The following is an 18,177-nucleotide window of genomic DNA, read 5'->3' on the forward strand; positions in this document are numbered from 1 at the left end:
CTCCGGCACCACAGGCGGACGGCTGAAGGTCGGCCCGTTGAACTGCATCTTCTTCACTTGGTCTCACTTGGGGAGGGCTCGGTCGCTTGGGTGTTTGAAGTTGGAGAGGATCGGATCTGGCTTGTGGGTGGGAGAGGAAGAGAGGCACCCCATTTATAGGCCTGTGGGTGGGAGAGGAAGAGAGAAAGGATGAGAACGGTGCGTGTGTGAATCCGGACGCGTGTGTGTATCCGTTACGTTTTGCACACTTAAATTTTTGCACGAAAACGATGCATCTTTGACCGGGCAGTGCATGTGAACCGCTGCCCTGAACCACTGCCCTGAACCACCTAGCTCGCCTCGCTAGCCTAGCTCGCCTAGCGCGCCTCGCTCGCCTCACTCGCATGCATGCACGTCGCCGCCTCCCGCGCATGCGCAAACCCACGTAGCCTCCTCCATGCATGCAAGGCCTGGAAAGGCTGAGACGGGCTATTTACTGCAGTCTCAGGCCCAGACAACGAGACGGCCCAACGGTCCATCCAGCGCGCCCGATATTTGTTAAAAAAACAATCTCCCAGTCAATCAGATTGCATCTCGCGGATCGCCCCCCTCCTCCCCGCAGATTCCTTCTAGAAGGGTTAGATCGACGGCCCTTGATCACCGCTAGGGTTAGATGGACGGTCCTTATTCAGCGCTAGGGTTAGTGGGGTTTGGGAGGGGTTTGGAGCAGTCAAAGCTATGTTTGACCAGATTTCAAATGAGCATAATAAATTAAATAAAAATCAGAAAAATGAAAAACCTGCGCACATAGTCTTCTTATGTCATATACTAACGATTTAAGTTGATAAACAAGCTTTACATACATTTAAATGATAAGTTCATGTGTATTGTATGATATCTCGAGTATCTCAAACTCTCTTGTATGAAGTGAAGAGAAGTGTTTTGGGGAAATGAACATGAAAATTTCAAAAAACTCACCACAGCTTCATTTTGGAGTGACTAAGAAGGATCCAGGCTTAGTTTTTCATTTTGATGTTTTACACTTGTTTAAATCTTGGTCAAAGTTAAGTTTGACCAGAATTCAAATGAGCAAAACAAATTTAAAAAAAATCAAAAAATGGAAAAACCAGCGCACATATTCTGTACATATAGAATATATGTGTAGGAAAGTTATTTGACTGATTTAGATAAGGTCGAAAAAAACCTTGCTTAGAAATGAGGCCGTTTACCCTACCTTTGGACCCCTCTTTTTAGCACATTTTTCATGAAAATTTCAAAAACCTCACCACAACTTCATTTTGGATTGACTAAGAAGTATCCAGGCTTAGTTTTTCATTTTGATGTTTTAGACTTGCTTAAATCTTGGTCAAAGTTAGGTTTGACCAGAATTTAAATGAGCAAAATAAAATTCAAAAAAATCAAAAAAAAGGAAAAACCATGTGCTCATTCAAACATCATCCAACAGATATTTAAACATCATGTCAAACATACTTCTAACATAGGTCCAACATCATCCAACAGAAATACAACATGTCAAGTGATAAATGTTTCATAATACAACATCATTCCTTATTCATAATGTTTCATAATTGTTCATAGATAGCGTTGGGGCTTCTGTCTGTTCCTTGAGCTTCTTGTCATCACTTTGCTCCTCGTGCACCTTGTGCTCATTGTTTCTTCTCTTCTTCTCTTGGTTGTCGGTACCTTGCGCGTCTTCTTCAAACCTACCATAGAGCTGTGCAAAACATAAAGGGTCCAAACATAAACGGTAATGAGATCGTGTCAAGTGATAGATGTACAGTAGTATTTGACCCTTGCAAGATTTACATACCTAGCAGAACTCACAACAACAGAAGGTTGGTCACCATTTGGAGCCTCACTTGGATCATCATTTGGAGCCTCACTTGGATCACCATGATCACCATTTAGAGCCTCACTTGGATTACCATTTGGAGCCTCACTTGAATCATTATTTGGAGGATATTTTGGATCATCGTCAAAATCATCCGGCTGTTGACCATCATTTTCATCATCTGTTGAGGCAACCGGCTATTGACCAACATTTTCATCATCTGTTGAGGCAACCGGCTGCTGACCAACATTTTCATCGAAGCCTTCATCGAAACTCTCTCCGAATGTTGGATCTACTGTGTTATCACAATACTTACCGAAATGACCAGACCCACCACATCTTGTGCACTTACGCTTCGTCGCTCCAAGTCCAGCTCCTTCGCTGCGAGGTCTTATTCGACTCTTCCTTGGTCTACCTGCTGCTCTCTTCAGAACTGGAGCGCAAAGCTTGAATCCAGGGTCCACCATGTCCCATTGTTGTTTTCCCTCCATAGCAGGCAAGGCATAAGCATATGTGGCTTTGAACCTTGCAACAGAGTAGTAATCATGCACATACTGCTGTATGTTCCCTGCTGGACCTGGGAGAGAAGTGATGAAAAACAAGGCATGAATGCATGGCAACCCAGTTATCTGCCATTGCCTACAACTGCTAGTTCTAGCTTCTAAATCCACTGGATATCTCCATTCCCTCTTCTCTTTATCCAAATATGATATCTCTGCTGTGGTACCCGAGCAAAGCGTCATGTTCATTTCCAAGCCTGTTGTCTTCTGCTTCAGTTCATTCATCACGGCAGGGATGATAATGTGGCCCATGAATTTTGCCTCGGCTATTCCTGCACGATAATGAAATTTCTGCATGTATTCTATCCTTATTCTGTCAAGCAAATCCACCACATAATGACCCTTTAGTTTCCGGATCGTTGAGTTGAAAGACTCTGCTAGATTATTGTGCACATAGTCAACTTTGCTCACTTCACTGAATTGGCTTCTAGCCCATAACTTGGAGTGGTGTGTTTCCAAGTATTCTTTCACTTTGGGATTCATGTATAACTGCCTCAAGTGGTAGTTGTGCTTCTTCACACTGCATGTCAAAGATGCTAGCCATAAATTGTCGGTATACACCTTTCCTTTGAATTTCTTCATGAAATTGCAGCAAGGTGACGCATGCATTCCCTATGCTCTACTCCAGGGAACACATTGTCCACGGCCACTTCTAAACCTTTGCAGGCATCTGTATGAATGACCAACCCATTGGGATGTGCAATAGCCCGGCGGAGATTATGCAAAAACTAAGTCCAGCTCTCCTCAGACTCTGTCTCTAGCACACCATAGGCAACTGGAAATACAAAACTATGTGCATCAACTGCACAAGCTGCTACTAACTGTCCTTTAAACCTTCCTGTGAGAAAAGTGGCATCAATAGCCAAATAAGGCCTGCAGCCTGCCAAAAAACCCCGGCGACAAGCCTCAAAGCAGACAAAAACCCTTCTAAAACATTCCTTGGTCTTTGTCACTCCCCTGAATGTGTACTCCACGGTGTGGTGATCAATATCTACAATACTACCTGGGCTTGTCCTCTCCACTTCACCTTTGAATGAATACAACAATTGAAAACTTTCCTGCCAGTTACCATAAATAGAATCCATAGCATGTTGTTTACCATTGAACAACCTCATGTATGGTAAATCTATCTTGAACTTATCTTTGATGTTCTTCTGCAATTCCTTTGGACCCACTTGCTGGTTTTCTTTCACCCACTTTTTTACTTCTTCTGCCACCCATCTTGACTTGGCTCTACTGATTGTATCCTTCCTAAGGGTTGATTCCTGACATGTGTGCTTAAAAGGATTCACTTTGACCTGAACATTAGTGCTATTCCGCATTTTAGCTGCAAGCAGCCTCCATGGACAACCCTCAGTCGGACAGTGCACTCTGTAACGTACTTGATCGCTCTTGTCAACTTTGAAAGTACGTTCTACCTTGATGCAGTATGTCACAAGTGCATTTCTACACTCATTCATGGATGCAAAAACTGTACATTCTTCCATTTGAGGGTTCAAAGGGTCCCATTGAACAGCTGCAAGGTCTTCGTCCTCACCCATCGCGTCATCATCCACACGGACTGCATTGTGAGCCTCATCTTGGTTTTCAGCCCTAGGTGCCCGTCGTAAATTCTGAATAACATCAGAATATAACTTCTCTTCATCAACCCCAGAATTGTAGCCATCAGGCTCCACTTCAAGGGGGACCCTACTGCTGTTGCCCACACTTATCGAGCCACCACGTCGCCGTGCACCAACTGAATTGTTCTGGCTAGAGATGCCATTACGACGACTTGATTCTCCTCGAGATGTTGCACCCGCCATCCTAGGTCCAAATGCCTGCTCAAGCACATCAACTTGCAGCCTCACATGGAAATTATCTTTCACTTTATGCCTAACAAACATGGTAGCTAGCTCTTCATCATTACTAACTGTCACCCAATTCTTTCCCCCATCATAGTATTTGTAAACCACTTCATCAAGCAAACCCCAAGGATATTGGCTACAAATTACCTCCCCAAATTGTCTGAAACTCCAATTACTAGCCATTGGCAACCGATAATCAAAACCTCCTTGGTATTTCTTCTTATCCTTTGCATCGAACATGTACCGGTCCCTTCTAATGTGCACCATGAAAGCAAACCGCAACTCCATCCTAACCGGCGAAAAACAGAGACGCAATCAGCACACTAATTGGGCAAACCTACTCGAATCGAGTGTTTAAATGCACAACTAAGCTCAATCTAAACAAGTGGAAGGTGAAAAGATGATTTTGCCCCTGGGCGTTCTTGTGCACTGCAGCACCAACTTTATCGATCCAGTACTGTAGCGTTCGATGCATTGCGCAGAATACTTCCGCATCCAGTACTGGAGCAACTAGTGCAGCGGGCGAAGTAATGTAGTAACAATTACTGTAGCGCATGATTTTTTTAAAAATGTGTCCTTCTATATTGTGAACAATTGTTTATAATAATTTTTTTAAAGTGAACAATTACTGCGACGGAGCCTGTGTTGCGATTTTTTTTAAAGTGAACAAAATTTGAAAAAAGTGGGCGGCACAGTTTTTAAAAAAACGTGCGCTACAGTACTACAGTAATTGTTGCTACAGCAGGTTCCGTCCCATATTGCGAACAATTTTTTTAAAAGTGAACAAAATTTGAAAAAAGTGGGCGGTACAGATATTTCACATTTTTTTTAAAAGTGCATCAGATGCCGCAGTGTCGCTCTGTTGCTACAGTGTAGGTCAGGGGCAAAATTGTCTTTTCACCTTCCACTTGACGGTCAACTAACGGTCAAACTGGCCATAGTGGCATATCTGTACGCGGTGTAAATTTTCGGTGGCATATTTGACAGAGGGAAATTGCCAATGGCAGATAGGGGTACGGGCAAGTTTTCAGTGACATATACGGAATTCACCCAATATATATAGCTTGTAGTACTGTCAAAATGAATATGAATAATTCCGTTTGATTGGTTAGTGGAAAAGGTATATCATTTTTTTTCTATTACTACTACTAGATGTAGCCACTACTTTCCCTTAGACATAGACGATTGCACACACACACACACACACACACACACACACACACACACACACACACACACAAATTGAATGTTTAACTGTGAATGTGTTAATCTCTTTTATTTGGTTATGTTTAGATATAGATGACCACACACACACAAATTATGAGTGTGTTAATCTCTTTACTTGTTATATATTGTAGCCGATGGACTCCGACGATGCCGACATGGCAGCCGGCGACACTGACGTGAGAAGCAACCGAGTAAGAACATCTCATAACTTGATTCATAGCTGCACTTTCCTTTACTTGATTTGTTGGTCATCAAACTTGCAGGAACATCTCATAGGTTTTATATGTAGGAACAACAAACTTGATTTGTTGACAAGGAATTTCTTTTTATAGTTGGCCATCATATTCTTCAACAAACTTGTAGGAGGAGCACATCATATATTTCATCATACTTGTCGGAAAACTACTTCAAACTTGTAGGAGAACTACATCATAGTCTTCATCAAACTTGTAGGAGCACTTCTAGTTATGATGGTCATTATCTTCATTCTTCAACAAACTCTTCCCTAAAATGATTTTATATGTTGGTCATCGTATTGATTCATATATAGGTTTACTTCTAGTTACGATGGCCATCATCTTCATTTATTCCTTTACTTCTAGTTATGATGGTCATCATCTGTAGGTTTACTAATTGAGTTTCATGCATGATAATTGCAAACTTTTCTTTGTAGAGATACATAGAGATTCAGGTTGGGGGGTCTGTGCAAGCTGAATAAAAGGTCTATGATGTGGAAAGGCTCAACCAACAACTTTTGGCCTCTCAAGAAACTATCATCACCAAGTTAAAGGAGACAAGAGATCAACTGCAGGAGGAAAAGGATCAGCTGATTGACGAGAAGGCTGAGCTAATCGATGAGAGGAATGAGCTGAAGGAGGAGAGGGATCAACTAAGGAGGAGATGATCAGCTAAACAATGACAGGAATCAAATCAAGCACGAGAGGAATAAGCTCAAAATTATGAAGGTTGCATTTGTTGAAGGGGGACAAGAGAATAGGCAAAAGCTTTGGAAGATCAAAGCAATCATTGCACTAGTAGAAACATAGGGCTTTGGTCACAGCGCAATATACACATTAGTCCCGGTTGCATTACGAACCGGGACTAATGTGAGCATTAGTCCCGGTTCGAGCGGCTAAAGGCATTAGTCCCGGTTCAAATGGGCTCTTTAGTCCCGGTTTGAGACACGAACCGGGACAAAAGGGCCCATTTCTCAAACTCTACCCCCCCGTATCGCCATTTCAGTTTTGAAAAAAAAAATAAAAGAAAATGATAAAAACTTCAAAAAATAAAATCCTTCGAGATTTAGTTATATTACTACATCTACTAGTTAGGAAAATTAAAAAACTTAAATTTGGGCATGTTTTGCAAAAAAGTGTCATGAAAAAGTAAAACGGCTATAACTTTTGCATACGATGTCGGAAAAAAACGTATAATATATCAAAATGTTCACCACGAAAATCCGCATCCGATTTGAAATTCCATAGGCCTGTTCGCAAAATTTTTGAATCATAAAATTCTAAAAGGGAAAAAGATATGCTCAAATTTCATTTTTTTTTAATTTTGGTTAAATCTGGTCAAACTATGGTCAAACTACTTATTCAAGAAGTATTAGTGTTATTACATAATTATTCAAGAATATTAGTGTTACTAAATAATTGTTTCAATTTTTTAAATTTTTGGTCAAATCTGGTCAAATTCTGGTCAAACTATGGTCAAACTATGGCCAAACTACTTATTCGTGTTACTAAATAATTATTGTTTTTTGGAATAATAGTTTCAAACTCAAACAGTGAAATGATGGGTGACCGGAAGTTAAGCGTGCTCAGGCTGGAGTAGTGAGAGAATGGGTGACCGGCCGGGAAGTTAGATGATTTGGAATGATGAGGGGTGATTAGAGATTAGAGGTTAAATTGAGCAGTGATAAGGGATAACTAGAGATTAAATTGTAAAATAATTTAGAAATTGGAAAAATTGGAAAAAAAATAAAAAATAATTCGTACAATTTCTTTTAGTCCCGGTTGGTGTTAGGTGAAGCTCCAGACAGCCTCCACATGGAGGGCCTTTAGTCCCGGTTCGTATAAGAACCGGGACTAGGGGGGTGGCTTTAGGGACAAATGGCCCTTTTCTACTAGTGTTGAAGACTAATGCTTTTATGTTAAGTTAGTCGAGTCGCCGAAGGTTTTATGTTAGTTGTTAAACTAGTATGTTTTAGTTGGTCGAGTACCTATCCTAGTTGTTAAACTGCCATGTTTAGTTGATCGAGTGCCTATCTTAATTCGTTGCTAAACTGATATGTTTAGTTGATCGAGTACCTTTCTTAGTTATTACCTATCTGTGTAGCTAAAGGTTTTTACTGTTGCTATAAAACTGAAAAATGCTACACCCATCCTCCCAAAATAAGTGTCTAGTACAAAGTTGAGACACTTGTTTTAGGACGGAGGGTGTATCATTTTGGCAGGGAAACATTGTTGTGTAGCTTTTTTTACACGTGAAAATCATATTGTTGGCAGGGCTCCAACATGGCAAGTCACTGATGATGAAATATTACTGGTGGCGTGGGACACATGGCACACCACCACTAATTTTTATCAGTGGCGCCATATTGGCGGCGTTGGGTGTCCATGCCACCAAGGCCCTTTTTGGCATGCCACTGCTAGGCTTTTCTGCATTAGTGATCAAGTAATCTTGATTCTCCAGATCATACAAATAGCAATTTGACTTGTCTGTCATGTCAATTGTTTTTTATAGGATTGTATGAAATTGCATAGAAAATTTAGACCATACCGAAGTACTTTTATGAAAACTAATTCCATTTGAGGACTTATTTATCATTTATTACCGAGAGTTCATTTTAGAGAAAATTTCTTATATAACACTATTTTAAATATTGTTTCCCTATTTGACACTGAAAAACACGGTTTCTTCTTTATGTAACAGTGTGTCCAAACTTTTATGCTCTTTATGACACTTCCCTTCATTTTAAGCCTTAACGGTGTTAAATGACACCTGAAAAGATCTATTTGCCCTTCATGGGTATGTGACTAAAATTTTACATGGTAGTTTAGGTTCAACAGCTTTGTTAAATGAGATGTCATTGTATTCCTTGATGCAGACAAGTGTGCTCTGCATTGTATACTGACTTTTGGCTATATCATCTTGTAGTAAATTTTGGCAGATATTCTCCAATCCCCTGCAATTAGGTTCTCCTACATCTTTCCGTGTTAAGTCTTATCGGATTGAGTGGATTGGCCAAGGAATGATTAAAGTCGCTCACGTGTCTAGTGTGATTGTTCCACCCCAGCCCCCAGGAGCTCATTTTAAGAGGGTGATGTGGATGGATGATTAAGATGATAACAAAAATAGTGAAGACGATGTGCATTACAAGGTGAGCTCGGACCATGACCTGCGCAGAATAAAACAGTGAATCCTTGTGATGCATCCTAGATCCACCTTTCCAATTGCCATGGAAGATTCAGCCCACCAGCTGGATTGCAATGTTGGCATGTGGTGAAGCTACTTGTTGTTGACGCGAATTCACTGCCAATTCACAGGGAAGGGGATTGCGAGGATGGCATTTCACTGCCAATTATGCCCGCCCCCAGGACATGGCAGTGGTAGACAAACACGGGAAATAAGAAGGGTGTACCAGGAACTAGAAACAAAAAAAGATGAAAAATGAAAATAGAAAAAAACAGTAAAAAAACAAACAGAGAAAAGAAAGCAAATTCAAGGAACCTTCTAGAAGGTATCCAAAACCGACCGGTTCGCACTGCATAAACGCTCAAAGTTTGTTGGCCCATCTCTCGTTGCTTGGGTTGTTCGCCTGCATCGGCAATCAACGACAATGAGCGCTGAATGCGGTAGGTACAGGGTCTCTGCAGGCTTAAGGTCGGCTAGTGCCATTGCCCCGCCTTCCTCATGCCACCCGGTGCCCTCCAACCATGGTTCCTCTCACCTGATCCAACTCGTGCAATATCGTCGGATAATGAGACCATATTTGTTTCGAATCACGCAGAAGAGCTGCATGAATTAAGGGTCATCCAATACAGGACTTGCGGGAGCGGTTTACAGAGAAGCTATTATGTCGACTTCCGTGTGATTTCTACTCTGGTGGTTTTCATTGATTTTTGTTGTGGTTTTCTATGTTTCTTTGCAGATTTTTTCTTTGGTTTTTGTTTTCATCCTTTGTTGGTTTTCTATGTTTGTTTACCGGTTTTCTTTGTCTTTTTGTTTTTTTTCAAATAGATGTCCAATTTTTTCAAACATGTTATACATATTTCGTATATAGTGTAACATTTTTTATATTTTTTGAACATTTTAAAATATATTATTAACATTTTTAAATATATATTTTAAACATTTTGTTTAAACAAATGCAAATCATTTTATAATACAAGGGAACATTTTTCAATATTAAATGAACATTCTTTCTGCAATGTATTAACAGTTTTTAAAAATGTCACGAACAAATTTTCTGAAAAATTGTGATTATTTTCTGTAAATATCATGAACATTCTTGAATTGTACGAAATAATGTTTTAATATTATCCATTCATTTTATTACATTGTATACACATTTTAAAAAAAATCATGAACATTTTTTTGGAACGTCTGAATTTTATTTAAATATCAAGTAAATTTTATTCAATGATATGAAACATTTCTATAACTGCACAAACATTATTTTACATTGTCTAAACATGTTTTTAAATGTGAAGGAAACTTTTGAAAATATGCAATTTTTATGAATAGTATGAAATATTATCTCGAAATTATGCGATCATTTTTCGACATTATGAAATATTTTTAAGAAATGCCACAAACAATTTTTTGAAACATGTGAACATTTTCTAAATGTCACGAACATTCATTTTTTAATGCTATCAATGATTTTTTAAATTGGTGCAAACATTAATTTTACACTAGTGAATATATTTTAAATGTTCGATGACCGCTTTTCAAATTTAGGTAAAGTAATTTATATAGAGTGTTGTTTTTGAGATGTAAACAAAATTTGAAAAAAGAAAAACACAAACAAACAAACTTACGTTCATAGCAACTAAAGGGCCGGCCAAGTAGTGCACCGCACAGAGGCGGGGGAATGCTCTCGCGCGCTGCGGGCAAGCTATAGATGCACACTTAATTAGATAGAAAGAAGTTTACGCACCTACAAGAGGCACCAAGCGACCCAAACACAAACCACCACCGAAACAACGACAAGTGACTTGAGGTTATTGGCACATATGCCGGCGACCCGTGGCCTAGACAAAGTAGTAGCACCCCAAGCAAGAACAACAGTGACCATCAACAACCAACAAGCATGGAAGCATATCACATGCACTGAAGGAACTTGCAAAATGTGAGAGCAACGACCATGATAGTAGAACCGCAAGCTCACCGGGATGACAGACATCACCAGCTCAAGTGACCCCCAATTGCATGAGCATGAGTGCCATGGAAGAGATGACTGCAACCATGCACCAAACACAGCACCATCGCAGGAGGAAGACAACCATGAATAGCACAACAAGCATGCGCCACTGGCCACCGAGCCAACCGCCACGAAACCAACCAAAGAAGAAGATCTATAGAAGAGAGATCAGCCCGATGGCAGAGGCGGAGAACAAGGGCTGGTGGGAGCATCGTACGCACTAGGAAATGACCAAACAAAAACAACCAGAAACACGCAACCTCATATAGCAACACATGGATGATTGGGTGAAGGGGACAGATCAAGACGTAAGGGAGGGCTAAGCACCAGATCTGGCGACGAGGCACACCAATCCATCCTAAAACGTCCGATGGAGCATGGTGTATGACTTTGAGGAGAGGCCGCAATCCCGCAACAACTGAGGAGGAGCGCGCATGTGGAGGTCCCGATCAGGCTATGTGAAGCAATGATCTGGTTAAGAACATCTAAGGGAGGGACAAAGGAGGAGGTCTCGGGTGCACCACCTACAGCTGGAGCCTCGCGACACCACTGATGATGTGGGGAGGGAAGCATGAGAGGTTTGGTTTGGAGATGGAAGGCAACCCCGCCACCTCCATCAGCCGCACGGGTCTTGCCCTAAGGCGACGTCAAGAGGGGAGGGAGGCGCTGGTGTCTAGTGTTTGGGGTGGAGCGTTTTCCACAAGACCATACTTTCAAATTGCCAATTTTTATACTTAGGGTCACACGCGTATTTTTAAAATTTGATAATGATTTCACAAATACATGGTTAAAACTAGTATATACTCGAAAGGTGTATGCATAGTCTGCAAATTTGCATTTCATTTTTAGAGCTTGTGGTCTGCTAATCTCATGAGTTGGTTGAACATACAAGTTATATGGCTGTATACACGATGGCCCTCCTGCATGACAAAGTCAGGTAGGTTCACCAAAGTTGTATGACCGTTCCGGCCATAGTAGTATAAATACTAGGCGGTTCACTGGTTCAACCCATCCTATATGAGCTACTGTTGTTGAGCACTATGAAGTTGATACATGTATTTCCTTTGCGTAGCATACTCCTATAGAGTATGCATGAGACATTGGAGTGTAACAAAATACAACTTTTGTTAGGAAACTGTGTTGTAAGTTGATCGAGGGAGTCTGTATTGGTTGTAACGGGATTCTTGTCTGAGAGTGTTTTGACCGTGAATAAGGCTGATCCCGATGTGAAGTCTGTTGGCGTATCCTGCGCAGATACAAAGCAGGACCATGTATCTGGATCGTTTATTGCCGGGCGAATGAAGAATCATGGCTCTGTGGAAGAGGCAGAAGAGCAGGCGGACTGAGAACCGTATCGAATGTGTACAGAGGCCCCATCTCTTTGAGCTTGGCTGCAATTGTACATGGATTGTGTACAACGGTGCCACGTGTTCTTGGTGGTAAGCCGAGGACCTGTCGTGACTCCAACACACGCTTAAAGCGCTATAAGCCGAGCGGCTGGTAAAACACACTAGGCTTACCAAGAAACACAACACATTTTTTATAAAGGGTGGAATCTATTAGCTAATAAAGGAGCATCAAGAAAATACAAATCAAAAGAGCACACACCCGACCTCTGCATAGTTAAGATGCACACAGCCAACACAAACGCACACAAAAAAAACACGGCAGCAAATAGCAAAGTCATATAAGACCAAAGCTATGTGTAGCCGAGCAAAAAGAAAAACCCAAAGTGATCAGAGCCACGATCGGCAAACTACAGTAAACACCATATCCACATCAATTATCCAATGACACCACACAGACAACGGGGTTCTTCAACAACAACGTCTTCAAGAAGGAAGCGACACTCAAGCGTCACCGTTACCGGATTCAACCACCAAGGGCAGAATCTAGATTTTCACTTTGACGAATCAGTCGAAGCATATCCGAACAATGCCTTCAACAGGGTAACGACGTAAAAAAAACAACACCATTGACAGGCATAACCAGTTCGGTTCATACCTAGGCTTTCACCCCGGACCTCGTGACCGGGTGCTCGAGTAGTACCACCACCGAAGTCATGCAAGTGTTGTCGCCACCACTTTTCCACGATCCAAGTAGTTACATGCGATGTGACCGTCGCCACTGCACAACTATTCCTCTGCGTCAAGTGGTCGTTCATAATTTGCATCCCACTGCCGAAGTCAACCACTGGATCCTGAGATGGACCGAAGATCTTGCAATGACCACCGTTGTTGTGGAGCCGTGGGAGGTCGCTGCAGCACAGTGTGCAGTCACTCTCACTTGGTCGACCGAATCTGAATCACCACCACCAAGCCGTGGATCATAGCACCGCGGGTGGTCACCACCAGATCCATCGTTGTCGGCCGCGAACCTTCCTGGGATCGCGAGGTCTTGTAACCATGCCCGTGTAAGATGTAATCGTAGATGACAACGCACCCGTACGCGAGCCATGGCACCAACTGTAGCAAGGAGTCACCTTCAGGATCAAGTGCGCCGCCAAGAGCCGACAAGGGCCATCAGACGGCTCCATGCACGAAGATCCAAGAGATGCCTGGTGAGCCACCGTGCATCCATGTAAGCATGCATCATGTACCTTCGTACGTGCTTGACACATGCAATTTAGATGCCTTTCAGCCACGATCTGGAGTCCCTACGCCGTCCGCCAGAGGAGGAGACACCGCACGAGAAGCTGCGAGCCTGCGACTTGAAGCTGCTGATCGACCACTTGATCCAGAGGGAAGACCCTGACAAGATCACAGGCCGCCGTGCAGCTCATACCCCGAGCGACGCCGACCCACCGCGCAGCACATCTGCCACATACGCATCCCTCTACACCGCCGCCGCTGCACGTAGAATGAGTCTTCGCCGTCGCCGTCGGCCGCAGGGACTTTGCCCGGCGACGTCCTCCGATGACGGCGAGGGGAGCAGACTTAGATCCTGCCGGTGGAGGGTGGAGGAGATGGCCGCCGCCCGTGCGCCCGGAGAAGGTGCGGGGGCCGATCCGTTTTTTCAGGAGTTAATAAGATGGTTACTCACGATGGAGTAGTTTATTCTAAAAGGTCCAGAAACACAACACACATAGTATGTTTTTCCTAGGACGCCGATAACTGCCACACGTATGGGCGTTAAGAAATCTGACCACATGTTCTGTGTGGTGTCTAAGAAGACCAGTCCACACGTCTGTGTGTGGACAAAACAATTAGCGCCCACACGTCTCTTTTTTTCCTCCCGGTCCCACTTACACGCGTGCGTGTGGGCGAATAGATAACGCTCACACGCGCGGTACGTCAGGCCTCGTACCTCATGGTCCCGCACGCCCCACGTGACACGTGCGCCCCGCAGTTGCCATGGGCCGGACCCTCGTCCATGTTCGTTTAAGTGCAGTTGCCATGTCGCTGAACTACGGTTGCCATGTCCGACAACTACAGTTGTCATGTTTGCTCAACTGCAGTTGCCATCTCAGGTCAAAGTTTCAGATTGTCATTTTTTAGACAATTACAGCTGTTGCCATGTGTGGTCTGGTATACTACAGTTGCCATGATTTCAAAACTTTAGGAGTTGCCACCTACTAACACTAGGAAGTTGCCATGTAGCGCTACAAAAAAGGCATGGCAAAAAACATGTTCGGGTAAAAGAGAGAGTTGCCATTTAAAAAAAAGAGTTGACATCTGCTTACGTGCACGCTAGGGCAGTTTGCCATGTACCGTGCAAAACATATGGCAACTGACATGTTCGGGTAAAAAAAAGAGTTGCCATCTGCTTGCAATCATACTAGGGCAGTTGCCATATACACTGCAAAACGCATAGCAACTAGCAGCTTGGGTGTGGGAGAGGAGGCGGGTGTGTGGGTGAGATGGCAAACGCCCACACAACAGCCCTTGTGCGTGACTGAAAACTGGTATGTGGGCGAACTCCTAAACGTCCACACACCGGCCCCTCCGTGTAGTAAAACAGATGTGTGGGCGACTTCTCTCACACACCACACACGCGAATTGTCCTACGTGGCATATAAAATCAGCTAATTCATGCCAAGATTCGTGTAGAAGTTATTGGACGGTGATGGAGGCGTGTGAAGTTGACTAACGCCCACACATGTGGGCTTTAACATTTTCGTTTTTCTATAATGGAAGTCGCCTATCTCGGTTGCCGAAAGACACAGTTATCAGGTATGGTCACGTGTCTCCTCTCAAGCCATCCCTGGTATAGCTGGTGGTGGATTTTGTTTTTGCTATGCACATCCAAGTCCACAACCACAAGGGTGGCCCCGTGTCTCATAGACAAAGATCTTATTCGAAATCAGCCAGCCATCTAGTGTCGTGTATCTAGTTTAATTAATTCACGCAAGTTGATGATGCCGCGGCGGAGAGGACGAGGGGTGGTCTGCTGATAGTTTTATCTGCCGGCCGGCCGGCCGCTCCCACCACCCGCTCGATCTCCATCCGCCACGCACCAAACATACCCTCCCGAAGGCGTTAGATATCCGAGAAAATCACCAGTTCATCCCCGCGTTCTGTACGTCCAAGAAAGAAAGGAAACAATGGCGGCGGCGGCGAAGGTGAGCAACAGGAGCGTGATCCTGAAGCGGCATGTGACGGGGTTCCCCACCGAGGACGACATGGAGCTCGTCACGGCGACGGTGCGCCTGGCCGTCCCGCCCGGGTCGGCGGCGGTGATGGTGAAGAACATGTACCTCTCCTGCGATCCCTACATGCGCAGCCGGATGACCAACCACAAGGAGCCCAGCTACGTCCCGGACTACGTCCCAGGGGAGGTACCGTGTATGTTTTCACTGTAATCTAATCAGCAGTTCTGCAAATGGATGGACCTGGATTCAGGATCTTTTTTTCAGAAATATTTCCCTGCCGAAAACCTTGAAATTTTGGTTCCTCCTTTGAATCCTACCAGATTATACCGACTTTCGGTGTCAGCAAGGTGGTGGAATCCGGGCACCCGGATTACAAGGCCGGTGATCTGGTGTGGGGAATGACAGCATGTGAAGAATACACCTTGATCACTACTCCGGAGTCGCTTTTCAAGATCAACCATCCCGAATTACCGCTGTCGTACTACTTAGGTGTTCTCGGTGAGTTCACTATATATTAGTACTTGTCTGGTTGTTTGTTACTACAAGAACTTGCAATAATCAACCAAATAAGGCAACCTTGATTCACTAAGCACTGAAACCTAGTTCATCATGCATCCATGATAGAATATGTAAACTAGTGTAGTATACCATGTCATGTTCAGGTATTCATAATGCAATTTTTTCATAATTCAGGCATGCCAGGCCTTACTGCATATGCTGGATTTTTCGACGTGGCCAAGCCAAAAAAAGGCGACTATGTGTTTATCTCGGCAGCATCAGGCGCCATCGGACAACTTGTTGGGCAGCTTGCCAAGATGACAGGTTGCTACGTAGTTGGCAGTGCCGGTTCTGATGAGAAGGTATGTAGATGCTCTTTTTCTCTTCTCCTCCGGCCGTGCCTTCCCCAGACGGTGGATGGTTTTGTTCATACTGATTTTGCCTCACTGCCTTTAGCAATTTCACAGATCCCCAAATATCAATGTCTTTCATAACGTAGCTAGTACACCATTTCTCATGGGATAAATTTGCCTTCTCTTCAGGTCAACCTCCTGAAAACAAAGTTTGGATTTGACGATGCCTTCAACTACAAGAAGGAACAGGACCTCAACGCCGCACTAAAGAGGTTAATTGCAAGCCCCTTTCGGTGCTATACCACTGTGTTCCACACTTTGGGCCGATTAATCAAGAGTAATTGGTGTCATGATGCTTTCCTCTATCAGGTGCTTCCCAGAGGGCATTGACATCTACTTCGACAATGTGGGTGGTGCAATATTAGACGCTGCGCTACTCAACATGAGGCTGCATGGGCGGGTGGCCATGTGCGGGTTGATTTCGCAATACAACCTGGAGCTGCATGAGGGCGTGTGCAACCTTGCCTGCGTCGTTACCAAGCGCGTCCGCATAGAGGGATTCATCGTGACGGAGTACTTCGGCACCTACCGCAAGTTCGAAGAGGAGATGGTGGGTCACCTCAAGGAAGAGAACATCACCTACGTGGAGGACGTCGCCGAGGGGATCGAGAACATGCCGGCAGCTCTTGTCGGGCTCTTCTACGGGCGCAACATCGGAAAACAGCTGGTGGCTGTTGCACGGGATTGACATGACATGCCAGAGGCCCGGCAAGCATCAACAAGTACCGATCTACGTTCCAAGATCAGAAGTCACAGAGGTTCCTGGTTTGGTTTGCTGGATCCAGAACACCATGCATGCGCTAGTGTTTAGTGGAAGTTGAAGAAAATTGGGTGCTACTTTGGTGAAGCATAGAATTTCCATGCTACATAATAAGTGGAACCGTAGCACTCTCTGACCCCCGGGTGCACTTCAAGATTTATGTTCCTCTACTTGTCTGCAGAACTACTCTAAACTTCAAGGAACTTTTCTCATCGAGAGATTTAAGATCATAAAGGAACCCATTGACCAGGGCACACGGTTACTTAAATGTGTACAATATACTGCAACCTGAATAGTTTCGCTTCTACAAGCTGCAGCTTCCTCAGGTTGTGTGCTGCAAAACTTTGGTTTACAGTAAATTCTCTAGATGATTGGACAAAATAAAGTACTGTAGTCACTCCAACTTCTAACGCCCCTCATATTTTGTGTAAAAATTTGACAGTGAGTTTGAATAGGAAAATATAAGTTATATATGTTACAAAAGGTATATTATTGGATTCATATTCGAAAAAAGTTTATAATTAATTACATATTTTTGTTACATATAACTTATATTTTATTTGTTAAATTCATGGTCAATGTTTGATCTATTATACAAGGGAGCCTTACAACCTAACTTGTACACTTTCTTTTCCCTTCTCTCATGCTTCAATTTCTGCCTCGGCTCACTCCTCTTTCCCGCAACCTATGTGGCAAGCACTCATTCAAAGTAAGGTAATGGAAGAAGGGTCGTGGCTGTTCCGTGACGCTGAAGCCTCATGACGAGATGGCCCGTCCATAGCATGAGTAGTTGAAACAAGTGAATATGAAATTCAAGTTGTTTAACAAATTCTAAGTTGAACAGGGGTGAAAATGGAGTTTTGTCATAAATAGAGTAGTAGGCCTCGTTGTAGAGTTACATAAGTACGGTTTCACTAAACTGGAAGAGAGAGGGGGTGGGGTTAGATTTCTGGGCTATAGTAAAGACTTAAAAAATATACAACTATATAGTGGATTTAAAACTAAAAAATGGAGTCTCG

General features: G+C 43.4%; 1 protein-coding gene across 2 annotated transcripts; it reads left to right on the top strand.

Annotated features, from left to right (window-relative positions):
• Positions 1-14,618: 14,618 nt before the first annotated feature.
• Positions 14,619-17,295, top strand: LOC123187253 (2-alkenal reductase (NADP(+)-dependent)). Of its 2 annotated transcripts, XM_044599062.1 has the most exons (6): positions 14,619-14,632; positions 15,463-15,673; positions 15,808-15,985; positions 16,181-16,347; positions 16,528-16,610; positions 16,708-17,295. In XM_044599062.1, exons 1-6 carry the CDS (start codon positions 14,619-14,621, stop codon positions 17,084-17,086), a joined length of 1,032 nt encoding a protein of 343 aa, XP_044454997.1. In that variant the 3' UTR covers positions 17,087-17,295. The 2 variants fall into 2 exon arrangements, with proteins under 2 accessions (XP_044454997.1, XP_044454996.1); XM_044599061.1 differs by lacking the exon at positions 14,619-14,632 and having other exon boundaries at positions 15,440-15,673.
• Positions 17,296-18,177: the final 882 nt, after the last annotated feature.

The sequence above is a fragment of the Triticum aestivum genome, chromosome 2A, assembly GCF_018294505.1.
Source record: "Triticum aestivum cultivar Chinese Spring chromosome 2A, IWGSC CS RefSeq v2.1, whole genome shotgun sequence".
Classification (NCBI taxonomy): Eukaryota; Viridiplantae; Streptophyta; class Magnoliopsida; order Poales; family Poaceae; genus Triticum; species Triticum aestivum.

Excerpts from the sequence above, each read along its gene's own strand:
- LOC123187253 (XM_044599061.1), top strand. The coding sequence starts at position 15,440 with ATGGCGGCGGCGGCGAAGGTGAGCAACAGGAGCGTGATCCTGAAGCGG. Across the intron at positions 15,674-15,807 it reads CGGACTACGTCCCAGGGGAG|ATTATACCGACTTTCGGTGT; the intron begins GTACCGTGTATG and ends GAATCCTACCAG. Across the intron at positions 16,348-16,527 it reads GTGCCGGTTCTGATGAGAAG|GTCAACCTCCTGAAAACAAA; the intron begins GTATGTAGATGC and ends CCTTCTCTTCAG.